We start from the raw sequence: 27174 nt of genomic DNA, 5'->3' as shown, positions 1-27174 counted from the left end.
TGGTTCTCAATCTGTGATCACTGGACCAGCAACATCTGCATCACCTGGGAACTTGTTAGAACCATAACTTGTCTGACCTGCTGAGTCAGAACTTTGTCGGTGAAGCCCAGAAATCTGTATTTTAACAAGCCCTCCAGGTGATGTGATGCATGCCAGGGTTTGGGAGCCAGCGCCCTAGAAGCCAAGCCTAAGACAGAGATTCAGGTGCATGTAATTTATTGGGGCATGCTCTCAGGACAAGGAGAGTGAGGAAGGTGCAGGTGGACAGGGGAAGGAGCCGAAGGACATGGGGTCTCAGCCTGAATCCGTGGGGAGATGTGGAGCATGAATTAACTCAGAGTTAGTCTCCAGCAAGGGGGTGGGCTTTTTGTACCTCTCTGTTGGTCACGGGCTATGAACTGCCCATTCTGGAGTGGACTGGCAGTGTGCAACCTCCTAAGTGAGTTTGGTGTACAGCATTTCTCCAGAAAAGGGTGTAGCTGTGAGCCCTTAGCAGCCGACATGGGTACAACTGTCCAGGGTATCTGGAAGGGAGAATAGTGGCTTCCCTGCCAGTTCTCATGGCTCCTTCACACTCACCCAGCCCCCAGGTGTTACAATAAAAATAAACAAGCTGCAAAGCCTGTCCATGGACATCACCTTTGGTACCTAGGATCACTGGTAAGGCAGGCCAAGCAGGGATCTTTTACAGGTGGAGGCAGGAACAAAGCCGTCTTCAGGCTCACAGCCAGCCTCCGCATCAGGACACCCGCAGCCCTGTTGGCAGGGGCACCACATTGACTCATCACTGGCTTCGTAGCTGCTGGGTCATGTCCCATCGTATTAATCAGATAGGAGGTGTCTCTTGGTACCCTCTTGGTGTCCCAGCCCTGCTAGGTAGGCCCTGGGGATGCCCATGAATGAGACAGCTCCCTGCTTCTGGAAGCCCAGGGCCTCCTGGGAGGCCCTGTGTAGTTGGGTGCTAGGTTGTGGCCCTGACAGAGGAATGGAAATTCAGGGAGAAGTTAAGGGATGCTGTTGAGAGGGCAAGAGGGCCCTGGGCTTGAAGAGGCAATGTTTAATGCAGAAGACTTCATGGTGAACTAGTGACATTGGGTGGAGGGGGGATGGCTGTGATTTTAGATCCAGGGGATGATTAACCTGCCTTGTTCTGCTGTTGGTCTCTGCAGCCTCCAGACAGCCATGGCTCCAAAGCCTCAGTGACTCTGCCTTTGTGTTGACACCAGTAGTCAATTCTAGGGTTTTAGCTCCTTTGACATTGGAGCTGCCTGGCAGTTTTTCGGGTTTTGAATGAACAGTAGGTGGCAGCAGATCCCAACTCTGTTGTCAGTGCTCACAACTCCAGCTATGCTGTTTGGTTGCCCTTTTTGGGCGTTCAGCAGACACTCACCAGGCCCTTACTGACGGTGTTTCATGAGCACTCTAGAGGAGAGAGATGAGTGCATCTTAAACCCTCCTGGGGGCTCCAATTCCTTTGGACCCCCACCTCAGGAGCAGAGGCCGCCAACACACAGATGCCTGTCTGTATCCTGAGAGGGAATGAATAATGCCAGCTGGGGCTTGGTGGAGGCTTAGCGGAGGATGTGGCATTTGTGGTTTATTGACTGTTCCCCATATCTGAGCATCCTGAGTCTGACAACATCTGCATTTCAGGTGACGAGTAATGGGTAGAATTTTCATTTTAACTTGACTTTGCACATTATTTGGACTTTACATCAGATACTCGAAGTTCACAATTGGCTGACTCTTGAGTCATACACGTACCCAGTTGCTTTCCAGCATGCCGATCATCCTACATGAATAGGTGGCCTGCCTAGGGCTCTTGCACTGGTTCGGCCTCACATTCATAACCTATTCTGGGGACCCCTCTTCTGTGGTGGGTATGGCTGCCCTCCACACCTGCCAGTGATGCCCTGTGCTCAGCCAGTTCTCTTCCCCAACTCTCAGCCTGGTGGTCAAATTTTACCCTATATGTGTGCCCACAGTCCACAGCAGAACACCATTTCTCTCTCCTTCTGAATGCTGGCCTCCCTATAGTAGGCACAGGACATCACATGAGAAACAGCTCCAGTGCATCTTACATTACAGGCCATCCCAAGCCCTCCAAAAATGGGGTTGTTGGCCTACCCTTATGTAGTTATTAAAGCTCCCAGGTACCTTCAGTTCCAGGGTTTCAAAGTCTTTGATCTGATTCATCTCCCAGGGAAAATAGACTTCCCCGTGACTTGAATTTCCTTCGAGATCAAGAAAGTGTAGCTAAAGAGGGGAGAGTGTGTCTACACATCTCCTTGGAAGGGAAGATGAATGATTTCATCTTGTCAATCTGTGGACATCAGTGTGACAGCTCTGAGATCCCCTTTGGACCACACCTGGGCCCTTGCCAGCTCCACTCTAGGTCCTGAGTCCTGGCATGCAGGCTGGGAAGCTGTTCCATGCAGGGAAGGGGCATCTGTTGGATGGAAGGAAGCTGTCGAGGCTCTGAGATAATTTTTGGAGATGAGGGTGAGAGAGCAGGGGTGATATTATGGAGATTCTCTTCTTTCCTGGATACCTTTTGTCTCACTCCAAGATGCTTGTCTGTTGCTCTGCTAGTATATTCTAGCAGGTCCTGGCTTCCAAAACCCAAAGAAAGTCCTAGACAGAGGTCAACAGAACCAGAACAAGGGTGAGGAAGGTGAGGCATCTAGAATGCAGAATTTAAGGAGCTACTCACTTTTTAGGCTATTCTACTGCATGAACCTGAAAGAGAGTGCCTCCTGAAATTTTGCACCCTATGTTCCTTCCTCACCTCACCCTAGTCCTGGCCTGGTCAGCAGAGTCTGTCTGCTTCTCTTCTGTTCCCTCAGTATCATGAGCAATCCTCAATATAGCATAATGATTTCATAACTCATCTTTACTTCTGTGAACTCCTTGGGGACTGGAAGGGGGCCTTGCTTCTTTGTCTTTACCCAGCTATATCCCTGGACCTGGCAATAATAAATGTTGAGCAAATGAGAGAATGGACTTAGCAGGGAGAATGGAAGGGAAAATTATGCTAATCTGTCTGGGACAGTATCATGAAACTTAAACTGATAATCTTTAATAGAACTGGAACAATTCAAACTTTATCTTCAATTTGCTTGTTGGCATTTATTAACTCAGTAATTTTTTTTGTTCATACATTAATTTAACCAACTAATCAACCAACCAGTCATCTATCTAGCCAGCCAATCAACCAACCAACCAACAAACCAATCAGCCAACCAATCAACCAGCCATTTGACTGACTGACCAACCAACCAGCTAACCAAACAATCAACTGACTCACTAATCGACCAACCAACCAACCAGCCAACCAACCAACCATCCACCCCAACCAACCAACTAGCCATCTGACTAACTGACCAACCAACCAACTAACCAGTCATCTAACCAACCAACCAACCAACCAACTAAACCAAGTAACTCACCCACCCAACTATGATGCCCCATGTGTAAGTCATCTGGAATGTTGCCTTCCTCAGGAAGTCTTTCCTGATCTCTTCCCTGTACTTATACTTGGACATGATCCCCTTCTCATATGTCTCATGTGTATGTCACACTGGAGAGAGTGAGAGACAGGCTACCTTGTTCCTCCTGCTGGACTGTCAGCTGCCTGAGTATGGGGGTGAGCTGTCTGTGACCCTACTTCCTTCAATTTTGTTCAGAATTGTTCCAATAAATAGTAGTGGAGGTGAATTATTGGCTTTGCTGGGAGTTGGGTATGGGGGGAGAGTAAAGTCTGAGGTCTTTCCCTCACTCAAGGAATTCATAGAAGAGCAGAATTAGTGATTTAGCAAATAGGAAAAGTTGCCTAAAAATATCAGGTCATATCTGCCCCAGGGGCCAGGTGGATGGTGCTAAATGAGATCCATAGCATCTTAGAGGAGAGGAAGGGGCTTCTGGATGAGGCCAGGCTGAGCTAAGCCTTGAAGGCTAAGTGGGTTTGACTAGCCCAATCTGGGGCCATTCTTATTCCTCAGATCTTATTGCTGTGCTTGGAACATACTCATCACTCTTCTCTACCTTCTTCCAAGCCTGAGATTTTTTGGGGAAAAGTTTGCTTGTGTCCCTAGGGTCTCTCTCATTCCTAAGGACTGAAGCAGCTCTTTTGTTTTTCCTCAGCCTTTTTTTCTAGGGCCTGCATTGGGTTCTGCTGCCTCTGCAGACATTTTTAGATGATAATGCACTTATGGTGGGTCATGGAGAGAGAGCCTAAGTGCATAGCTCCCCTAAGGATTGGAAAAGGGCATTGATTTAGGGAAAAGAGGGACATCTTTGTTCTACCCTGAGTTAACTGATAGGCTGGATGCCGTGGGGCCTGAGCTAGACAGAGCTGAAGTTTGGAGTGGACGGACACCTACCCTCATGATTCTCTGGCTGGTTTTCTCAGATGGTGGCTGCGGGATGGAATTCCGCGTGACTTTCAGAGCGGATGTCTCTACCTTGGAAAGATGGCCTTTGATGCTGAGTTCTGTTAGGGGTATTTGGGCAGAGTTCTTCAAATTACAAAGATGACCTGCCAGTGTGGCTTCCTGTAAAGCTAGATTCCATGTGTGCCTCATTCCAGAAAATTCTACTTTGTTTTCTCTGTTCATTCCACAAGAAGTTACTAAAGCCATGGGATTTCTTTCATTTCCTGTTGAGGCGGGTTTTGCGGTCATAGGTCCCTCAGAAGTGGGGCCTTTTCCCAATAGAGTAAACAGTTTTTGATCTCAATCTAAATACCTGGTATTTAGTTTTATTCAATTCAACAAAGCATTTTTAGAGTGCCTCTTGCTTGCTTGAATGGTGTTGGGGAGAGAGATGCTGAAGATGAGATTCTTGCCCCCAAGAGGCTGAGACATCCCTACATATGTATACAACAAGATTAAAAAGAAAAAAAGACAAACGTGACAAGGGGACCTGGCAGAGTGCCATAGAGATGGAGTCTATTGTTTCAGCTGTTGGTATTTATTGAGTACTCACTATCTGATAGGCCCTGTTGTAGGAGCTTTAGACATAGTACCTCATTTAATCCTGATGACAACACCAGGAGGGTTATTGGATCCATTTATAGGTGGGAAACTGAGGTACAGAATGACCAACTGGTCCAAGTTCATGTAGGCCATCTGCTTCTAGGGGTCCTAGTCCTAAGCATTATCCTTGGCTGCTGTTGGGGGAAGAGGACTGCTTAGGAGCTGGCATTAGCAAGGACTTAGCAGTTTGATTTGATAATCCAGGGAGTGGAAGAATCCCAGGCCAAGGAACTGGTGTGAGCAATGGCAAAGAGGCAGGCAAATTAGTGTAACTGGAATGCAGGGAATGTGTGAGGGCCAGGAGGAGAGGGACTGAAGGCCCAGACAGATGCCTTGAGAGCCAAACTTTCTTCTCTGGGCAATCGAGAGGGATGGAAAGTTCTCTTGCATTTTGGTTATGTGGTTGTTTTTTACCCAGGTGGAGCTGTGTTTCAGGAAGCTTAGTCCAGGGGCCCAGCAGGACTGAGCAAGGTGACTGGCAGCAGCCCTGGCCTAGGAGGCAGTGGGCTCTGGCCTGACTGTGCCAGAGGGGCAAGGAGCCGGGGGTCTGAGGAGTAGGTAGGATCCACAGGACGTGGTGTGCAAGGAGGGCTGGGGACTGGAGGCTGGGGAAGCTAGGCATGTAGTTAGCAAGGATGGGGCCATGTGAAGGGGGAGGTGCTGGCTGGGTCAGGAAGCAGATGAGCAGTCTGTTTCTGGACACATCCCTGGAGCTCTGGTTTCAGCAGTCCAGAGTGGGGCAGAAATGCAGGCCCTGAGGAATGTGCGCCAAGAGGTTGGGAGGAAGGGCGTTTGGGAGGGGCTGGCATGGGCCAAAAGCTGAAGTCCTTGGAGGGGTGGACATTGCCAAGAGGGTCTGGAAAGGCACCAAGATCTGAACCCTGCAGTGAGAGACCCATGTTTGTGGTATGGGGTGGGGCAAGGGAAGGGAGTAGTCAGAGCAGAAGGAGGACTGGGGTGCCCAGCCCCACCCAGATGAGGGAGGAGACCATCTCCAGGAGGCAGGAGGGTGGCAGCTTTGGACCCTTAGGAGAGGCTGGGAAGGTGACTGGGCCTGGTGAGGGGGCTTCCCCAGGTGGCTTTGGAGAGAGCACCCTGCACAGAGTGCTCAGGACAGAAAGTCGACTGTAATGTGTTGAGGAGTGGAAGGGGTGAGGGCACACGCCGAGCAGGGAGCGTTTTGAAAGAAATTTAGAGGTGAAGGGTGCATAGGGACAGGGTGGCAGCTCAGGAGGGTAGAGTGTTAAGGAATAGGGCCGTTTTTTTCAGGATGCCCGAGATGCGAGCATGTTTGCAAGCCAAGGGCTGGGTGCCAGCGGCAGAGAGGAAGAATTCATCATTCACGGAGCCTTGGCGGTGGGGGGCGGGGTGTGCTTGGGGGGGGCCCAGGAGGGGGGCAGCTCCAACAATAACCAGAGTCATTTTCTGCCCTACTCCATGACGAGAACTGATGTCTGTAATGATGGGCCTGGGGCATTACAAGTTCCCAACGTGCCTTTTAAATCTCCAGTGAAAGAGTCAATTCTGCTCAGCAAAGTTTGTGAGTAACTTGAAATTTATTCCAATTAAGCAAAGCTTTGTTAAGTTACTGAGAACTGCCATTTGGGAAACATTGCATTTTATTGTATTCTGAGACTTTGAAACTTGGCTCACCATCTTTAACACATTTAGTAACTGTTAGCATGGTGAGGTTGAAAGTGCCTCAGATTTAGAATTGAACAGATTTGGGTTCAAATCCCAGCTCTGCCATATACTCACAGGGTGACCTTGAGCAAAACATTTTTTAACATCTTTGCAGCTAGTTTCTTCATCTAAAACATGGGATGATAATACTAACCTTTATGGGGTTGTTATGTGGAATAAATAAAATAACGTCTATAAAATATTTGGTCTACAATGGTTACTTTAATAAATATTAGCTTTTCTCTTCTGCTATTTGGTTAGCCAAAACACCTGTTTTTTAAAAAATAGATGGATATATTCCTGAATAGATAGGAATTTTGTGAGATGGATGGAAAGTCAGGTTGGAGTCAGATTATGGAAGATTGTGACAAAGAGAAATGTTCAGGTTCATTGTAAGGTCCGTGGCCAAGGGAAGTGAAGAGAGAGTGCGCCCTGAGTTGCTGGGCTCCTCCGACCCTGGGCAAGTCTTTCCCATGGAGCGAGGCATATAGTAGGCCCTCCAGAACATCTGTGGATTGAATGAATTTCAAGCATTCAATTTGAAGCATTTCCTCCTTTTTACAAGAGTCTGGGTCCATTTGAAAGCTCTGGGCCGGGCGCGGTGGCTCACGCCTGTAATCCTAGCACTCTGGGAGGCCGAGGTGGGCGGATCGTTTGAGCTCAGGAGTTCGAGACCAGCCTGAGCAAGAGCGAGACCCCACCTCTACCAAAAATAGAAAGAAATTATATGGACAGCTAAAAATATATATAGAAAAAATTAGCCGGGCATGGTGGCACATGCCTGTAGTCCCAGCTACTCGGGAGGCTGAGACAGGAGGATCGCTTGAGCTCAGGAGTTTGAGGTTGCTGTGAGCTAGGCTGACGCCACGGCACTCACTCTAGCCTGGGCAACAGAGTGAGACTCTGTCTCAAAAAAAAAAAAAAAAAAAAAAAAAAAAAGAAAGCTCTGGCGCTTGATGCAGATATGCCATCTCACCCTCTTCTCTTCCAGAAGTTCTTTCCGGGCCAGGCCTGGACAGTGGGCTGGCACGATGGCCTGCCATTGCCTGGGCCCATGTGGCTGTGGTCCTCCATCTTACTACTTCAGCCTTGGGCCCAGGGTTTTATTAGATTCTGTGAAGCGTAAAGACAAATGGAAAGTCTAAGAGAAGAGGATGGCATTCCTATAAGAGATGATGTTGCTTCCTTTGGTCCTAGTGTCACTTTGTTCAGCCTTTCTCCCTTCAAATAAAAGTTCTATTGCATGAGAAGAAAAGAAAAGCAAGCAAACTGAAAAAGTCATGGGTAGAAACCAAGACCAAGTACTCTGCCACCTTCTGAGGAGTGGAGGCTGTTGTGTAAGGCTTAGAGCCAAGTTTATCATTTCACGTCCACCTCCTCACAGAGCAATGACACATGGAGTGATCATGTTCCAAAAGCTGCTATAGGAAGGGCATATGAACTTATAAGGGCATTTTGACAGTTATCCAGGATTAACCCCTGGAGCTGCTTAGGAAATTCATTCACACCACAGATTTGTACCACCCAGTGTCTCCCCAACTCCCCCTCAGCTCCCTGACAAATCTCAAGTCACTTTCTAGCCTAGACGTGAATGATCAGATATCCTTAAATTCAATACACTCCTAGGAGTGTATTAAAGGAAGAAAAGAGAAGTTGAAAGTATCCATTTTAGATCAAAAACAAAAGCAGATCTGGCCCATTTAATATTAATAAAGATATTAAAACTGATTTCTTCTTCTTCCTTTTTTTTTAAAAAAAAAAAAAAATAACTCCAAAAGGGCACATGTTCCAGATGTGAGGATCTGGGAGAGCTTAGACAAAGATTCTGGTTTTAAAAAGTGTTGTCATACAAATAAACCCCATATGGATTAGGCAAGATAACATCCTTGATCTTAGGCGATGCAGGCTGAAGTATTTAGGGGTGGTGTGTCATGATGTTTACAACTTGCTTTCAAATGGTTCAGCAAAAAGAAAAAAAAGTGTGTGTTTATGTGTGTGTGTGTGTGTATGTATTGAGACAGAGAAAACACATAAGGCAATTGTTAACAATTTGTCACTATAAGTGAAGGGTATACACTGGAGTGCATTCTATTCTTTCAATTTTCCTATTGGTTTAACATTTTTCAAAATAAAAAGGGAAAGTGCAAGCACACAGAATGGATAGGAAAAATGAATAGAATCCATCTCTTATCTCTGGATAAGGATCATAAAGAAGTGTAACCAGACCACAGTGTGTCATTAAATGCTGGAATCTGGGCGAGGTGATTATGTAAAACACAAGGCTAGCCCAAGAAGTGCCTAGGGAATACCCCAACATGGTCGATGAATTCCTTGTTATGTATGGGTGTCCTTTGAACTCCAGGGGACCAGTGGTTATAGAAACAACAGATTGTACTTATTTTGCAGATGTGTAGAAAGGAGGCTCTTTCCACGTTCTCGTGGTGGGCACTGGGAAGCTGATTGCGCCCTCCTTTACCATCATATTCCCTCCCACCCTGCCAGGAATGGAATCTTCTCCCAACCTTCTGGTTGTTCTTTCGAAACCCCTGATCCTTTGGTTACACCCACAGTCATGAGGCTCAACGTGACATTTCCAACAGGAGACTGCCCGACGTGGGTCCAGCTGTTTCCGATGGTTTTATATTTGTTCTGGAAAAAGCTCCAGATACCTCTGGTCAGAGCTCTTCCTGTTGGCTGCATCGCTGGGGCGGTTTCTCACCCACGTGATCCAGAAGGGGCTGTAGTCTGTAGGTCCCTGCACATCTGCACCACCGAGGACAGAGATGATGGCAGGAGGGTACAGCCTGAACAAGCAAGGACTTGAGGGGATTTTGGAGGGGGCATTCTTTCAGCCTCATGTCTGTGTTAGATTCAGATCCTTAAAAACCAGAGAAACCAGAGTCTTGCCAAAGAGCTTCATTCTGCCTCTGTAGAAGTTTCACTATTAAGGAGAAAAGGGATTGTACTGCTTTGATATTTTTTCCCCACTCTTAAAAACTCAGGTGAAATATCGTTACTTCTTAAGGATCTGGGAGGGAAACTTGCGCTGTGTTACAATTTTAAATCCCCGTATCCTGACTTCTGTGTGAGGTGGGCATTGTGCTCATGGGCTTTGGGGCACATGGAAAGTTTCAGCACAGATTTTCCACCCTTGAATGGCTGGATTCTCAGCCACAGCGCCGTTCCTCAGTGCATACCTCCACCTACTGGGCTTCCCACCCATGAGACACCTGTGCTGAATGGGAACCCTCATAGAGACAGGCGGTGGTAACCCCAGGGGAGCAGGGAGGTATGGGACGCATAGTCTGGTACCCATGGACCCTCACAACCTATTACCAGGGAAAATGCCTGCCAGGAGAGGCACAGGGGGCTGCCTGGCTGGCTCAAGAACACAGCTAATTTTAGCCCAGGGCATGCTTGTCCTGATTTGGGGCTGGCTCACTTATGGAAATTCCACAGCTCTCTGGTTTTATGTGTATGAGTGGTGTAATGCTCAAAGTTTGCAAAGCTAACTTGGTTTAAAGCAATGTGTTTTTTTCTCTTTCTTCTAAGAAATGCCCAGAAAACAGTCATTCCTCTGTGCTTTTGGAGTAGGTCAAAATTTCCTGGAGATTTCTTTGTCGTGATGGGACAGTGTGGGGTGGAAGGAAGCATAGCTTTAGGAGCCAGTCTTGACTTGGCCTTTCTCTGTCTAACCTAGGGCAGGACAGAGAATCACAGGGTCTCTGCGTCCAAGGAAACATTGGGTCATCCATTTGGTGTAATGGGTCATAGACTCTGAAGATTCAGGGGTCAGGAAAAGAAATTAATTAACAAAAAACCCCGGAGGACTAACCTCAGGTGCAGAGGCAGATCCAGATGTTGTGAGCCTGAAACTTACATGATCCGAGTGGCCTCTTTAATAGAAAGCATATAAAACTATCTCATTTTTGCAAGTTTTCTGAAAATACAAGATCCATGTGAACACATTTCTAGGTCCTCTTGGAAGGGACGGTCCCTGAAGCTTAAACTCCATTAACTTCATGGTAAATCAGACACTAGGTTATTATTACTATTTTTGCTGGCTAAGTAAGTATATTAAAATAATTTTGTGAAATTTCAAAAAATTGAGATAGACATATTATTGTAATAAAAGGCCAATCTTTAAAATGAACAAATTAAGCTTTGCTAAACATTTCACTGTGTTGTTTTTTGTTTTCCTCATGTCACCATGGTATGTGTCAAGGACTAGTTTGTGGTGGACAAGTGACAATTTCTGAGCCTCAGTGTCCTCGTTTGTAAATGTAGGGCTAAAAAGTCTTTATGCTGCTTTTTACATAGAACTTTTACAAGAATTTAATTTTGAGGAAGGAGAAGGTGCTGCCCAAATAAATAATTATTATTGTAAGGACAAAACTATGGAACATTTAGAACTCTTAGAGCATCACAGAAAGGGAAATCAAAGCCCAGGGAAGGTGAATATTTGCCCAAGGCCCCTTGGAGAAAAGCATAAAGCTCCAAAAATTAGTGTTAAGTGTAAGCCTCCTTATCTTTCCAAAAGTAAATGAACCCATATTTCTTTCTTTTCAAATGGCTATGAAGTTAGACTTGGATGCAGACAGTGCTGTTTCAGACATGCTGCTCATGGCTCTTTTATGAACACTTATGTAGGGGAATATTTTATGAGTTCAGAATGAAAATATTTTATCCTAGAAGTTGTTTTAAGCCACCCTTTGGTATATTTAACCAAACAGAGCCTAAGTGGATTTAATATTTGATGGGACTCGGAGAAAGACGACCTCTCTCATTGGTGCAGTGCACCTCCCTGGGCTTGTTTATGGGCCTTCATTAGGACAGTAACGGGCAGGATTGCCGCCCCAAAGTGGCATCTCCCAGCAGCTAAGTAAACATCTCCACGCGGCTTTCTAATCCACTGTGGAAACTGGCGGCAACTCTTTTAGGCAGCCTGTCAGAACCTTCCCTTTTACAACCCAAGGATGACTTTAGAATCCCTGAGACTGTCAAGGCAATGTTTTCCATCCTGGGCTCTCACACCAGCCTTGGGCTGGCAGGGCTGGGACCTTTGCCTCAGGTAGAGCCATCCGCTTGAGTCCTCAATCCACTGGGGAGGGAGACCGGGCTGGCAGGGAGCCCTAATCAGAGGCAGCCTTAGAGACCCTGCCTGCTAGATGTGCTCGTTGGGGCCCTGCTCGCACCTGGGATGTCATGGTGTGAGCCGGGGGCCCCATCACATCTCCAGCACTGGCCCTGGGCTCACTGGGCTCATCCAACATCTTGTGGTGGGGGATTTGGTCTGCTGGTGAGTGCAGGGTGGAGGTGAGACCAAGATGAAGGGAGATTGTGGGTGAGCAACATTTTGCTTGGTGAACTGGATATCTGAGGTGAAGTGGCTGCTCAATGAATTTGGCCATGTTGCAGAGACGTGCTCCGTAAAGATCACTCTTCCCTCAAGATGACATTTTTCCTTCCCTGGAGTAACATTATCTCTACCCACCCTTTCATTGCTTGGAGAGCAACACCTGCCTTTTGGCACCAGTCACCTTTTGGAGCTGAGCTCAGCCACGCCCAGGGAACATCATCCTGAGAGGGCAGGGGGATATGAACTGAGAGGGCCGCAAAGTCCTGCTGGTGTGTGTCCCCCTGAGGGAAAGGCAGTCTGTCCTAATGGGTTTTGGATCTTGAGAAAATGCAGTCAGTGTATCTAATATCCAACGTGGGATAGATGAAAATCAACAGAGATGAGTCTGGAGCCTCAAATTCTAGTTATGCCTTTGCCTACTGTCCAGGAAAGCTCTGTCCCCAACTGCCACCCATAGGGCTGCAGGATTAGACTGCATGGTCTGGATTAAACTTTTCAGCCCTTCTAGCTGGAGGAGCTGTGTCTAGGTGAACTCTGAGTACTCCTTAGCTTCCAGAGGGAACCTCCATTTGATACCAGTTGTATGCCAAGGTCTTACGTCAAACTGGAAAAATGGGAAAATAATCTGAGGGAAGGTCACATCTAGTACAGTTTTGTTTTGCAAACTGTGTACCCCTGAAGGAAACTTCTGAGGCTGAAACCAGGGTAAATTTCTTCTGTTCCTGGAATGTTCCAGAATCCAGCCTGACTCAGGGAATAGATATACAGGAAGGAGAAATGTTTAACTTGATTTAGGATCTTGCTCTGGCTCTGTATACATCTTGTCAAAGGAGTGTGCCAAGGCCTGTCCGGAGGGACGCATACGGAAAGAGACTTAAGCTGAGAAATCATCACCCCCAAAGAACAATGGCTTGGGAGGCCGGAGTACAGCATGTGTTCTCTCCAGCCACACAGCCTGGGCCCGATGGCTTCTCTAGGAGGAAGCAGGGCCATCAGTGCCCCCCTCATCTGTCCTCACTGGGTGATCCCTATCTTTGTCCAATCTTCGTCATCATGGACCCGGATGAGAGAGACTCGGGTAAGCAGCCCAATTCCCAATGAAGGGTTTCACTGGTTTCAGGAAGATAATTTATTTGGGTTGAATTGTTAAGACAGATTGTTTTTGCAGTATTCCAAGTAGAGAGCTTTCTCACAGGAAATGTTATCCCAGCAATTCGAGTCAGGTTTTCCACATCCTTAAGAGGAAAGAAAAGACACAGGAAAAAAAATATTCCTTTTATATGTTAAAGGTCAACCATTTGAGAACTGGCTACTACAGGGTATAAAACTGAGATCTGTTAAAGTTGCTACACATTGTGACGGTTAGTGCACATGATGACTTCTTGATAACCCAACCCTCATGTTCTTTTATAGCTTAATTTTTAAAACTCCTGTCGATCTGGTGGCCAAGGGAGGTGGAGGAAGCCCCTGCAGAGGCTTCTATACCTCCTGTCCAACTGAGCACTGGGGCGGTAAAGACACAGGAGAAACTCCCTTCCTCTCCCCAGAGCTCAGTTACCTCGTCTGTAACAACAAAGGTTATGCCGGGCCACGTCTGAGCGCCGTCTAAGTCTAACCACAATTCTGTACCACGTCTTTACTAGGAGAGCTTGGCTGAGGCTCTGTAGGAAGCCAAAGAGGAACAGAGAGCAGGAAAGTGAAAAGAAAAAATGTTTTCTTCTATGGAAAGCCTAGGCTTTTTTTTTTTTTTAGCATTTTCATGTTTTTTTTTTTTAATTTTTTTTAAAAAAGTCTTTATATCAGCTTATCCTCAAGGATCTGACTCACAAAGGCTTACTGCTTCTCCAGCCAGTTCAGTCTTTAATGAGAACCACTTAAGTGCAAAGTCACTGCTGGAAAAGCAGAGAAAGAGCACTGCACAGCTGCTCCTAGAGGGTGCCTCCAAAGTGTCTGCTACACACACACACACACACACACACACACATGCATGCACACACACACACACACACACGCACGTGTGTGTGGACCAAGAAGCACCTGGGGTTAGGGATGGGCTGGGTCAGAAGAGCCAAAGCCCAGAATTGCTAGATATCATGGTCCTTATAACCTCTCAAAGATGATTCCGGCAAAAGGGAAGTTGAGACTAGAGGCAATTAGTCTATTGCCAGGTGGTGCCAATCTTCTCTGGCATGAGCTTGTCTGTCCGGTTTCTAAGTGTCCACCTACATCTGAGCAACTCTGCTTCATGATCATCTAACCCTCTTGTTCATTCCAAAGTGATGTTATGTTTCAAGAGGGATAGTGGCAAGAGTGCAGAATCCTGAGTCAGGAAAGGACTCTGGCTCCAGGGTTGTCTGTTTCACTTGTCTCATTGCACTGCCTCTCGTGTATCTCCAGTATAGTATTGAGTACTTGTGGGATGCTGGACATCCTCATCTTGTTACTGATGCTAGCAGGGGTGCTTCCAATGCCTCAGGGTTAGGTAGGATGTTCTGTAGGATTCAAATATATGTATATTAAGTAAAGGAAAACATTTTGCCTCCCTTGGTCTTGCTAAGAGTTTTTTTTTTCTTTTTTAGAAACAGTACTTATTTTTATCAAGTGCCTTTTCTGCATCTATTTTAGATTATTTTACATTTTTTATCTCTAAGCTGTTGACGTGAGTGACACTATTAGATTTCCTACTTTAAAAATATTCTTGCATTTTCACTTGGTCATAATTTTCCTAAAACTCATGGTTAATGCAGTTGTCTATTTCATATTTTTGTACTTTATGTTTGTAAGTGTTAGGTTTTTGGAATTAAGGTTATACTAGCCTCATTAATTATTACCATCATCTTAGCTAACACATAGCAATTACTGTGTGTAGGGTATTATTACCAGTACTTGACATATTAACTCATTTAATTCTTACAGCACTCTTTTGAGGGAGGACTATTATCAACTCCATTTCATAGACGAAGAATCTGAAGCACAAAGAAGCTGGAAACTTGCCTCCCCTGCACACAGTTTTAGTGGTGCCGTGGGATTCATAGGCAGGATGGGTGGTTCCAGAGTCTGAGTGCACTATATTTGGGAATGGAAATTGAGGAGATGTTCCTGTATTTGGTGGAAGACATCAGTAAAACTATTTGAGTATATGTGTCTGTTGGGGTGGGAAATGGGGGTGAATTTTAAACTAATGATTTTTAAAAATGCTAATAGATAGTTTCAGATTTTCTGTTCATTCTTGAGTCAATTTTAGGACTTTTCTAGAAAATGATCCAGTCTGTCAGTTCATACTCTTCTTCTTACTGAAAACATTCTGTTTATAATGTTTAGTTTTATCCTTCCTTTTCACTCTTAGTATTGTTTATTTATACTTTCTTTATCAGTTTTGCCAAAGGTTTGCCTTTTTGTTAATCTTTTCAAAGAACCAGTTTTGAGAATTGTTGAATCTATTTATTGTTTTTAGTTTCATTAACTTTTTAATCGTCATTTATTTTCCCTCCTTCTTACTTTGTTGGTTTACTTTCTGTTCTCTTTTGCAATTGGATGCGTAGCTCTTTGGTTTTCATTGTTCCATAATAATAGGTGCTATACATTTCCTTCTATGTACCACTTTAACTGCTTCCTAGAAGATTTTATAAGTTGTTAACCACTTTAAAATATTTTCTAATTTCTTTAAAATTTACTAATACATCGGTTCTTTTCTTAGAGTGTAAGAAGCTATCTCCTTATCATTGAATTCTTTAATTTTATTTGTTTAGTGATCAAAAACATAGTTTGAAATCTTTTAAGACATTATGTGTGGCCTGCTATTTCATCAATTCTTATAAATATGCCATGTGTGCTTGACAAAAATATATATTATTTAATAGCTGTTTTAGGTCAAGCATGTTATTTTGATCTTCAAATCTTCTTTATTCTTATTAACAGTTTTTTCTGCTTGATCTATTAGTTGCTGAGAGAATGTTAAAATTTTCTGTTATGCTCATGCATTGAATAACTTCTTATAGTTCTGTCAAATTTTTGACAATATATTTTGAAGCTCTGCTGTTAGGGGCATAGAGAAATTCATGATGGCTAAATTTTACTGTTGAATTTTTCCTTTTGTTATTCCATAATAAGTAGGTTTATCACTAATAATGCTTTTTATTAAAAAGTCTATTTTTATCTGATAGTATTTAGCTATATCAGCTTTTAAATGGCAGGTTTACAAATGTTATGTTTTTCCCATGTTTTACTGTTAAGATTTTGTGTTACATGTCTCTTGAAACAATGTATAGCTAATTTAAAAAATTCAATCTTTGTCTTTTAACTGGCAAGTTTAATTTATTTACATTTAAAATAATTACTGATTTACTTGAATTTATTTGTCCTGTTATATTTTATACTTTTGTTTTGCCACACTTTATTTCTTTTTTCCTCTTTCTTTTTTTTCTTTTTAAATTAACCATTTAAGGTGAAAAATTCAGTGGTATTTAGTTCCTTCACAGTGTTGCATAACCACCACCTCTATCTAGTTCTAAAACATTTTCATCTCACCAAAGTAAAAATCCCTTACTCATTAAGCAGTTTCTCCCCAACCCCTCAGCCCCTGGCAATTACCAATCTGTGTTATTTCACATAGATGGAATCATATGATATGTGCGCTTTTGTGTCAGGCTTCTTTAACATAGCATAAAGCCTCGTCCACATTGTAGCATGTATCTCTACTTCATTCCTTTTTATGACAGAATATCATTCCATTGGATGGATGTATAGCATTTTGTTTATCACCTCATTTGTTGATAGACATGACTTGTTTCCACCTTTTGGCTATTGTGAATAATGCTGCTATGACTATTTGTGTACATGTATTTCTTTGAGCCCTGTTTTCAATTCTTTGGGGTTATTATACCTAAAAGTGGAATTGTAAGATCATTTGCTAATTCTTTTTTTTAACTTTTTGAGGATCTTTGAGACTATTTTCCACAGTGGCACTTCTTGAGAATTAACTGAAATGTATTTTTTCTTTTTCTTTTTTCTGATGTAGAAATTACATGTTATATTTTTATTATTCTAGTAGTTACTTAAATTTTTAATCATAATTTAAGTTGAATCAATCTACCCCCTCAAAAATGTGAGATTTTAGAAATCTTTAACTCTGATGATCATTTCCCCTTGCCATGTTCCCTGTTTATTATTGTCTAGCATTTTAGTTTCACTTTGCTTTTAACTACTCCCAAATTATTTGCTACTTACTGAAAGTAAAATTCAGTTATTATTTTTATTGTTTTCATTGCCAGTTCTTATTTAGGTTTATCTAGTTTACTGGTTTCTTTTTTTCCTGAAATGAGTCTTTTTGTAGTTTATTCAGTGAAGGTCTGTGATAGTAAACATTTTTAGTCTTTGTCTGAAAATGTCTTCATTTTGTTCTTACTTTTAATAATATTTTGGGGAATTTTAAAGTGTCCTTTGACACTTTGAACATGTTATTTCATTGTCTTCTGCCCTTAATTATTGCTATTGAGAAGTCTGCTGTTAAAGTAATTGTTTATAGGTAATCTACCTTTTCTCTAAGATTTTTCTTATTGTCTTTGGTATTCTGCTAGTTTTAATATGACATGTCTAGGTGTGCATTTATTTTTACATGTCCCATTTGAAAGTCATTATGTTTCTGTGAAGATTCATGTCTGGAAAATTCTTGGCGTTATCTTTTCAATTATTTTCTTTCCCACATTGTCTTTATTCTTTCTTTCTGGAACTGCTTTTTTTTTTTTTATTTCATCTTACTGTTATGGGGGATACAGAATTGCAGGTTACATATGTTGCCCATGTACCGCCTTTCCCCCCAAATCAGAGCTCCAGGCGTGTCTTGGAACTGCTTTTGATGTATATTGGACTTTAAATTTTTTTCCTCCATGTCTCTTCTTTGCTCTTTCATATATTTTATCTCTCCTGATTGAATTGCATTCTGGGTAACATCATCTGATAGCTCTTAGTAATTAATTATCTCTTCATTATATATAGTCTCCTGTATAAGCTGACCAAAAGTTTTTTCCCAACTTTAAAGAAGTTCAAACCTATAGAAAAGTTGAAAGAATAGTACAATGACTGTCTATATACCCTTCACCTAGATTCAGCAATTGGCATGATTTTGTCTCATTTGTTTGCTCTCCTCTCCCCTTGCCCAATACAGATTATATGTATGTATATATACACATATTTTTTGATGATCCCTTTGAAAGTAAAATTCAGATACCATGGCATTTCACTTCTATATATTTCAGCTTGCATCTCCTAAGAACAAGAACTTCTTCTACACAACCACAGCACCATTATCACATCCAAGAAATTTCACATTGGTTCAATGGCACCAGCTAACATATAGCCCATAATCAAGTTTCTCTCAAATGTCCTCCAAATGTTCTTTTAGACTTTATTTTTTTCAATCCAGTATCCATTCAAGGCTCGCTCGTTGTATTGGTTGACATCCCTCTCTAGACTATTTTAATCTCATGTAGTTTTAGTTTTTTCATTTTTCATGAAGAGCATAGGATTGTTGTCTTAAGAATGCCCACGTTCTAGATTTGTTGGTTTGTTTAATTACTAGGTTTACCTTAAGCATGTTTTTTGGCGAGGACAATATATAGATGATATTGTGTGCTTCCCATTATATTACATTAGGGGCACATAATGTTGGTTTGTTTTCTTTTTGGTGATGCTAAGTTGGATCACTCTGTAAGGTGGTATATGTTAATCCATCATCGTAAATATAACTTTCTCTTTTGCAATTAATAAGTAATCTGTGACCTTTAGACCATATGAATATCCTATTCCTCATAAACTTTTCATCCAGTGGTATTATCATCCCTTGATGATCATTTCCCATATAAATGATTTAATTGGAGTGTATAAAATGATGATTTTCCAAATTTATCATTCCTTCTACACTTATTGACAGTGTTCTGTAAAGAACTTTTCCATTCTCTCTCTCTCTCACTCTCCCTCCTTTCTTCCTTTTTTTTTCCACTTCCTCCTTCAGTAGGAAACTCATGGATTTGTTTCAGTTTAATGTATTATCCATCACCATCATTATGTGCCCATAAGTTTCTTATTTCAGTAATTGGATTTACTCTTCAAAACTGCCCATAGTTTTTTCATAGTGTCTTGTTCTTCAGATTTTCACTCCTTTTAAAAAAAGTTTCACTAATCTCTCTCATTTATAGTCTTTTTTAGATTGTTGTTCTGTTATCTCAAGTTCTTAGGAGTCCTATTTGCTGTGTCTGGTTGTTTTCATTCATGGCGAATCATTTTCTCATTTGTGTTTAAGAGTTTTTTGTTTTGAACGTATGTTCAGTGGGACTTAAAAAAAAAAATCTCTCTCTTCCAGGGAATCTTGTGTGAACTGGTTCATAGAAGTGCTCTACCAGATAATTTTACATTATTTCGGTTAGGTGTACTGGAGTTTCATTGCCATGGGAAAAATTTATGTAAATTTTAATATTCTAGATTCTTGTGCCATATGAGTGTAGTCACTTTGAACTCCATTGACACTGGGTTCTGATGTTTCATCAAATATATAGTAAGTGTCTTAGTCTGTTTTCTGTTGCTTATAATGGAATACCCGAAACTGGGTAATTTATAAAGAAGCAAAATTTATTTCCTACAGTTTTAGAGCTGGGGAGTCCATAGGCATGGGGCACTTCTGGTGAGGGCCTCCTTGAGTCCTGAGGTGGTGTAGAGCATCACGTGGTGAGAGGGTTGAGTGTGCTAGTTCAGGTCTCTCTTCGTTTTCTTTTAAAGCCACTAGTCCCACTCCCATGACAACCTATTAATCCATTAACCCATTAACCCATGAATAGACTGATCCATTCATGAGGGCAGAGCCCATCTGACCCAATAACCCCTTAAAGGCCCCACCTCTCAATGCTGCCACATTGCGAATTAAATTTTAATGTGAGCTATAGAGGGGACAAATACCCAAATCATAGCAGTAAGTGATTAGTATCTTTATTCTCATGAGGGAACTCATAACTAATTTAGCCAGGTATCCAGTACCAAACATAAAGAATGAGCATCTCTTCTTCTCTGTTTTGATAAGAGAGATGGTGAACTATTTCTAAGAGTGTTGGGATGCATAAGCAATAACGTATCTTCAAGAATACATGACAGGGCACTTTGTCCTCTCAGAGCCCCTGTACCTAATCATGTCCCACAGAGAGTGGAGATGCTCAGACTCCCCCCATGGTACAGATGAGGGACCTGATGCCACAGAGGGTAAGTGACTTGCTCAAGATCACATAGAGGAGGGGAGAGCAGAGATAAGAACTCAGGTCTTTGAGTGGCTTTTTCCACCAAGACAAGGATTCAGTTATTCAGGGACTGAGTCCTGGTCCCTTGGAGCCCTGAACACCAGCAGTGCCCTGGCCTTTGCCTCTCTCCATGGGGCACGAGAGGAGCTGCAGTGGGAGGTGGAGCCCTCAGACCGAGCAGGCAAGCTGGGGGTCTGCCACCTGGCCCCCGCAGATTTATTAGTCACACACTTTGACACATGTCTCTGTGTTATCTGCATAATCACACTTTGAAAAAGTGTTTTGAATCTCTTGATTTATCTTTTTGTCATTGTTGTTCATAATAGTTTTCACTCAAAGGCAAGAACGTGCTTTTAAACTGACCTTTTAAACTTTTTAATGCTTATGCCACAAAGGGACACATGAAAGGAACAATAAGTACATTCTCTATGTGTAGCATATTTGAAGTCTCCCGTGGTGATGAGATCTATGAGAAACAGGCACAAAGCATCTGAGCCGGGCTCTTGCAGCTGATGGATGGCCCTCTGTGTGGCCGTCTCATGATTGCGGAGAGAGGCTCAGCTGTACCCTACCCAGTGGGGAAAATCATCCCCACCCTCTCACCATGGCTCGTGGCCACCTGCCTGCCCTCAGAAGCCAAGGGTACAACTTGGGAGGTTTGGACTTTGTGCCACGGTTTGCAGGAAGCCATGGAGGTTTCTGAGCAGGGGAAGGATGCATGAGATAGAGGAAAGAGCAGAGTACAGCCTTTGAAGACAGTGGCCTGGGTTTGAGTCCTGGCTCAGGCATTTTTAAGTTGTGTGACCATGTGAAAGTCACCTAGCTTCTGTGAGAGTCACTCTGGCATTCAGCACCCACTTATGGAACACTGGCTAGATGCTGGACACCAGGATACAGAGGAGACCAAGAAAATCTGGCAGTTCTTTCTTCCTCCTTGGTTATCATTCTTACAATAGTATCAGTTTATCATTGCTGCTATAACAGATTACCACAAATTTAGTGGCTTAAAACAACATGAATTTATTACCTCACAATTCTGGAGGGCTGAAGTCTAAAATCAGTTGGGCTAAAGTCACTGAGCTAAAGTCACGGTGTTGGCAGAACTAGTTCTTTTTGGAGGATCCAGGAGAAAATGTGTTTCTTTGCCTTTTTCACCTTCTAGTCTCCACCTATATTCCTTGTCTTGTGGCACCTTCGTCCATCTGCAAAGTGTGTCACTCCAGTCTCTGCCTCTGTTATCACATTGCCTTCTCTTCTTCTGTGTCATATTTCCTTCTGCCACCCTCTTATGAGGGCCTGTGCGATTACATCGGTCCTATTTGAATAATCCAGAATAATTTCCCCATCTGGGGGTCCTTCACTTGATCCCATTTGAAAAATCCCTTTTGCCATATAAAGTAACATTACAGGTTCCAGGACTTAGGGCATGGGTGTCTTTGGGGGCCATTATTCAGCCATACCATGTCCTATTGTAGTTTATGTCTGGTCTCTTCTGGGCAAGGAAATAGGTTTGCCAGATAGCCCCACACGTGTGCTGGGTGAGCGAGCGAGTGAGTAAAGAAATGAATGAATGCATTCTTTGGAGTTGAGAAGAAGGTAACATTCCGATTGGGCCTTATAGGGTGAGTATGAGTTTGCCAAAGGGTATTCCAGACGGAGTGAGCAGCTTATAAAAAGGGATAGAGGCGTGGGCTGAGACATTCAGCATGGAGGAAATGCTGCTCAAGTCTGACGCCCAGGATGAGATGAGGCTGGGCAGTAGGTGGCCAGGTCATGGGTAGCCTTGTAGGATACCCTAATGGGCCTGGATTTTATTTTTATAAGGAAGCAGCATGTGTGGTAGTTATTGCCATTGTCTTTGTAGTCTTTGCCTGCATTTAAATTCCTATGCTTTGTAACCTTGGGAAAATTACTAAACCTCTTCGAAACTCAGTGAAATAACTGCTTCATAAAGCTGTTCTGAGAAGCAGGTGACTTTTGAGGCTTGCAGAGCACTTAGCACAGTGCCTGAAACAGTCAAAGGAGCCAGAAAGAGTTTATTGTTATTGCTGTTAATTTGATAAATGTGATTATTATTATTGATGGTGATGAGGGAGAACATTTGAAGAATTTCAGTCAACCAGCAGTGTCATGGTCAGACTTGTTTTCTAGAAAGATGACTTTGATGGCCATGTGAAGATGCTGAGGGATAGCTCACACTCTGGGGGTCAGGAAACCGGTTAGGAGGCTTTAAAATAATCTAGGTGAGAGAGGAAGAGGCAGAAAGCAGAGGTGAGTCCAGAAGAGACTCAGGGACTCAGGATGTTGGAGAGATGTTTCTGCTTCTGCTGTTCTCTGCTTGAAATTGTTCAAGGGGGATTTTAGAGGACATCTAGTACCAGTGTCTTGGTCCTTGCTTTTTAGACAGGGACACTGAGACACAGCAAGGGGAAGGTGCCTTGTCTTAGTCTCCAGATATAGCAGTGACAGAAGGGGTTGACAGAGTAGAGCTCAGGTCCTCAGCCTTTTGTTGCAGAGCAGGGGTGAGGGGGTGAAGGTGGGGTGGGAGAAGTAAGGCTGGGAGAGGCTTCTGATGAAAGGGCCCGGGGGTTGTGCTTTGACACAGCCCCGACATTGACTGCCCCTTCCATATGCCTCTAACCACCCCTCTATGCCTTCACTCCTCTTTCCAGCTCATTCTTCACCAAGCCCCCAGAGAATGCCTGTAGAATCCTGGTAGTATTGGGGCCGAGGGATTTTGTGGTTTTGAATTGAGGAAAGTGGCTTGACTGAGTAGGGAGGATATGTGGAGGGGAGGGCTGCCTGGGAGTGGGGGATGGGACTCTGTGTTCTAGCACTAGCAGAGGAGACCCGGTGTCTGCAGAAGTACGTGCTCACCGGCTTGGGACTGCGTGTCCTCCGCACTCGTCCATTCACGCCCCTTCATACATCTTCAGGAGGAAACCAATTCAATAGAGCACATCGTGGCAAGATTACGATTGTTACTTCAATCATATCTTAGCCTGCAAGGATGTTGGAGGAAAAGATATTTCAATGCCACGTTCAAAAGAGCTGTCATTTTTTAACATAGTAAAAGGGTTTTCGGAGAGTGATGTAATATTGTTATTTTTAATGTATTCTTTTTTCAAAACGATATGACTTTAGTTCAGATCGATGCATGCTGGAGGAAAGAAAAATTCTAAAGGGAGCTAAAATGCAGGTGGCCCATTTTAAGAAAGTTCTGCATGCACGTCCCTGAATTTACAAATCAGAATCACAGGGCAATTTTTTCAGCTAACAGAAGGATACAGAGCAGGTTTCTTTAAATACCTTTGTGCATTTCAGAGCTTTCTTATAAATGGCTATTGATGGCTTGAGAAGACAGCTGGGAGAGAGGAAATAAACAAACAAAAAAACCCCATAGAGATGAGATGAAAAAATTCTGTGCAATGATTACAAGAACTTGATTTATTTTTGTACGTATTTCCTAGCAGTATCTCAGTGACATCAGTGAGGCAGGCTTACATTCAGTGTCAAACTACAGAGTTTACCATCTTATATTGGCTGGTGTGTGTGGCTCTGCATGAAAACACAGAATTGACAGGCACCGTGGGGCCATTTGGTCTCAACCCCTCTGAAACCTGTGGCCAAGAGAGGAGGAGTGCCCCGTTCAAGGCACACACAGAGAGGCAGGATCAGAGCTGGAGAAACTTGTCTCCTGAATGCCCACCCAACACTCCTTCCAGTCTTCTCTGCTGTTTGTATTTCTCTGTCATTTTCCTCTGGTACATTGACATTTTCTTTTTTCCAGGAAAAATCAGTTGCTGGCATCTCACAAGGCGGATGGTGAGCTGGGTGCCCTACAGCTTGGTAGGTGCAGTGGGTGCCTCTGTGTTGTGCCCATCAGGGCCCAGGGGGTCCTCGTTGGCTCTGTGTGGGAGGTGGTGGTGGTGGGGGGGCTCCTTTCCTCCCACCTGGCCTCAGTGAGTAGAGCAGGCTTCTCTCTTTTTTCTTGATGTCTTCTTCTACTGCCTGTCTTTCCTGAGAAATAAGAAGTCTGGTCATTTCTGGATCCACACTGCAGGGCTGGAGAAGACTTTCCTGCATTTGGAGTTTCTTTTAGGCCATCTAGAACCTATTAAGGTCTCCAAAAGACAGTTCTCAGTGAGAATATTAGTATAGCTCTGCCTGGGAAGGTCCATCCTTTTTAAAAGTTTATCAACATATTATTGAGGTATAAAATGCAAACAGTGAAGTGCACCAAGCCTGAAGACCTTAAATGTTCAGCTCTGTGCATTTCTGCTTATTGTGTCCAGCTATGTAACTAACTGCTCTCCAAGATCGAGATAGAGAACATTTCCTTCCACTCTTTAGTCTTGAAGCAACTTTTTTTTTCTCTATTTTTTTTTTTTGTAATTCTCTACTCCCCATAGACTGATGTGCTTTCAGGGCTTGGCAAAAGCAGCTGTAGATTGAAGATGTCGAGTCCAAGGATTGGATGCGAAAGGATGAGGCTTAAGTAGTCCTGTCATTTTCTCTTCTTCCGGAAGCCAGCAGTTTACCTGTTGGATCATTTTGGCAGACAAGAGCTGTTGATATGCTTTTCTTCTCCCTTTGAAGCACCCCCTTTTAAACTAAAGGAAGAAAGCCATGCCCCTCTTTAGAAGTCCCATGTGTGATACTTGCAGCCTGACAGTTTGCTTTGATGAAGTTGAAAGAGAGGGACAGGTCTCTGGACAGTGGAGGTGGGGGTTTGTTTACTCTGTGTAACTCCTTAGAGGTAATGGATCTTGAGAGTTTTAATCACCAGAATGGCCAGTGGGGATTGTTCGGCCTACGTAGGAGCCAGGAAGCGCTGGCATCTGAAGCCTTTCTGTGTAGCACCACACTTTGAAATTTTCCAATGAATCCACTTGTGTTTGGTCACAAAGCAAAGCAGTTCCCAGCCTTCTGAACCCAGAAAGCTTCTACTGGAAGGAAGGCTTTTAGCAATTCTCAGAAGCCAGCTGTTTGAAGTGCGTATGTGTGTGTGTGGGGGGTGGGTGTGCGCACATGTGTGTGCATGTTTTCCAGAGGGAGGCCAACCCCCTCTTTGCTAGTGGCTCAGCTAATGATTTAGAAAAGGAGGAGGAGAAGGATAAGGGACGCTGGAACCCAGTCCCTCGAGAGCTTATGAAAGAGAGAAGAGGAAAGAGAGGGCTTGGGGAGGGGGCGGTGTAGAAACAAGGAATTGAATTCGGTTAGAGGAACAGCACTTCCTTTTCCATCCCAGTTCATTTTAGTTTGATTCAATTCAGTAAACTTTTGTTAGCAATTACCTGCTAGGGCATATGCAAGGCTGTGTTGAAAGCAGACCAAGGTGAATCAAAGGTGGCCTAGCCTTTTTGGAGGGCAGGGTTGGGTGGAACAAAGGGAGAAACGTGTCCTCCCACAGCATCACATGAAGCAGGTGCCCAGCAGTGCTTAACTGCTTCACGAGATAGATGTGTAAGCAAAGTTCTGTGGTGGGTTCTGGAAGTTTCCATAGTGAGTCAGCATTTAGGCTGAACTTTGAAGGATGAGCAAGGTCTTGCCAAATAGAGATGTGGAAGGAACCACATGAGCCTGGAGTGTTCGAGAGAGAGATTGGCTGGAGGTGACTGGCCTACAAAGGAAAGTCCTGGGATCAGTGGAAGATGAGACTGGGGGCAATGCTGGGCCAGGGCAAGGATGATTTTGAGGGCTGTGCTAAAGAGCTGGACTGTACGTCATTGGGCAGTAAGGAGCCCTGGAAGATTCGGTGCTAGTGAGGAGGATATCCAGGCACGCATTCGGGGGCTACATCTAGACTTGGGTATAGGATGGATTTTAGGGGTATGAGCCTGGATGTTGGGAGACAACTGGTGAGGGGGCTCTTGAAATAGTCCAGAGAAGGGTGATGAAACCCCCATTACCTGGGAAATCCTGTGGGTATTTCAGGGCCCTCCTCAAGTGTCGCCTCTAATGGGAAGTGTCCCTGACACTCTTCCCTTCTGTTCTTAAAACCCTTGGACTATTTCAGCACTATTGTGTTATATTACAATTTGTTTGGAGGCTCTGTCTTCCCCACTGGGCAGTGAGCTCCTTGAATGCAGGAGTGGTGCCGTAGTCATCTCGGGACCTCCTCTGTCTCACGTTGTTCCTAGTATATCATGGATGTTCAATGAAGCACTTGATAAGCAAATAGAAAAATAATGACATATTCCTGTAACAGTGGAGGGAGAAAGGTGGGGGTGGGGGGACAGAGATGAGACATTCTGGAGGCAGGATAATCCAGAGGCTGGGGGGGCTTGGCGGGTGGGAGAGGGCTGAGGTTTCAGCCTGGGGCACCGGTTGGGGGTGGAGGAGAGGAGAGCACCCATGGAGGGATGCCAAATTTCTGGCCTTGGGCACTTCTAGAAGATATCTTGTGGTCAGTGAGAAATACTGCACAGGGTCCTAGAAAAGAGCTATGTGGGTCGTTCTCCCTATAGAATCCATAGGTGAACATCATTCCCCTTGGTATCTTTGGCTATCTCTTGAAATGAAATGTAATTATTAATACTCTGTGTGTGTGTATGTGTGTTTGTGTATTTTTTTTTTTCTTCTTTCTCCAAAGGGTACATAAAATGGTATGAGAAACAAAACTCCTTGCTTCTTTTCAACCAGACATTTATACCAGGACCTTAAAAATAGCATTCTGAAACCACTGGCATCTGCTAACAGTTTTGTCTGCATGGCCAACATGTCATTCTGGAGCATTTTGTTTTTCCCTTGCATGGCGGTCGCACCACATCTGGGCCTGAGGCCTGCTTTGTGGTCCTAAATCAACTCCCTGCAC

At 43.8% G+C, this 27174-nt stretch overlaps 1 protein-coding gene across 1 annotated transcript in view; it reads left to right on the top strand.

Moving 5' to 3' along the window:
- MINDY4 (MINDY lysine 48 deubiquitinase 4) overlaps positions 1 to 27174 on the top strand; it is a 110349-nt gene that overhangs the window by 22864 nt on the left and 60311 nt on the right. The window contains exon 6 of the mRNA XM_069462591.1: positions 24148 to 24206. Within this exon, the coding sequence (XP_069318692.1) occupies positions 24148 to 24206 (59 nt within the window). The remainder of the gene's footprint in view (positions 1 to 24147; positions 24207 to 27174) is intronic.

Source organism: Eulemur rufifrons, chromosome 29 (assembly GCF_041146395.1).
Source record: "Eulemur rufifrons isolate Redbay chromosome 29, OSU_ERuf_1, whole genome shotgun sequence".
In the NCBI taxonomy this organism is placed as follows: Eukaryota; Metazoa; Chordata; class Mammalia; order Primates; family Lemuridae; genus Eulemur; species Eulemur rufifrons.
The sequence above is the reverse complement of the archived record's forward strand: the minus strand, read 5'-3'. Positions and strand labels throughout refer to the sequence as shown.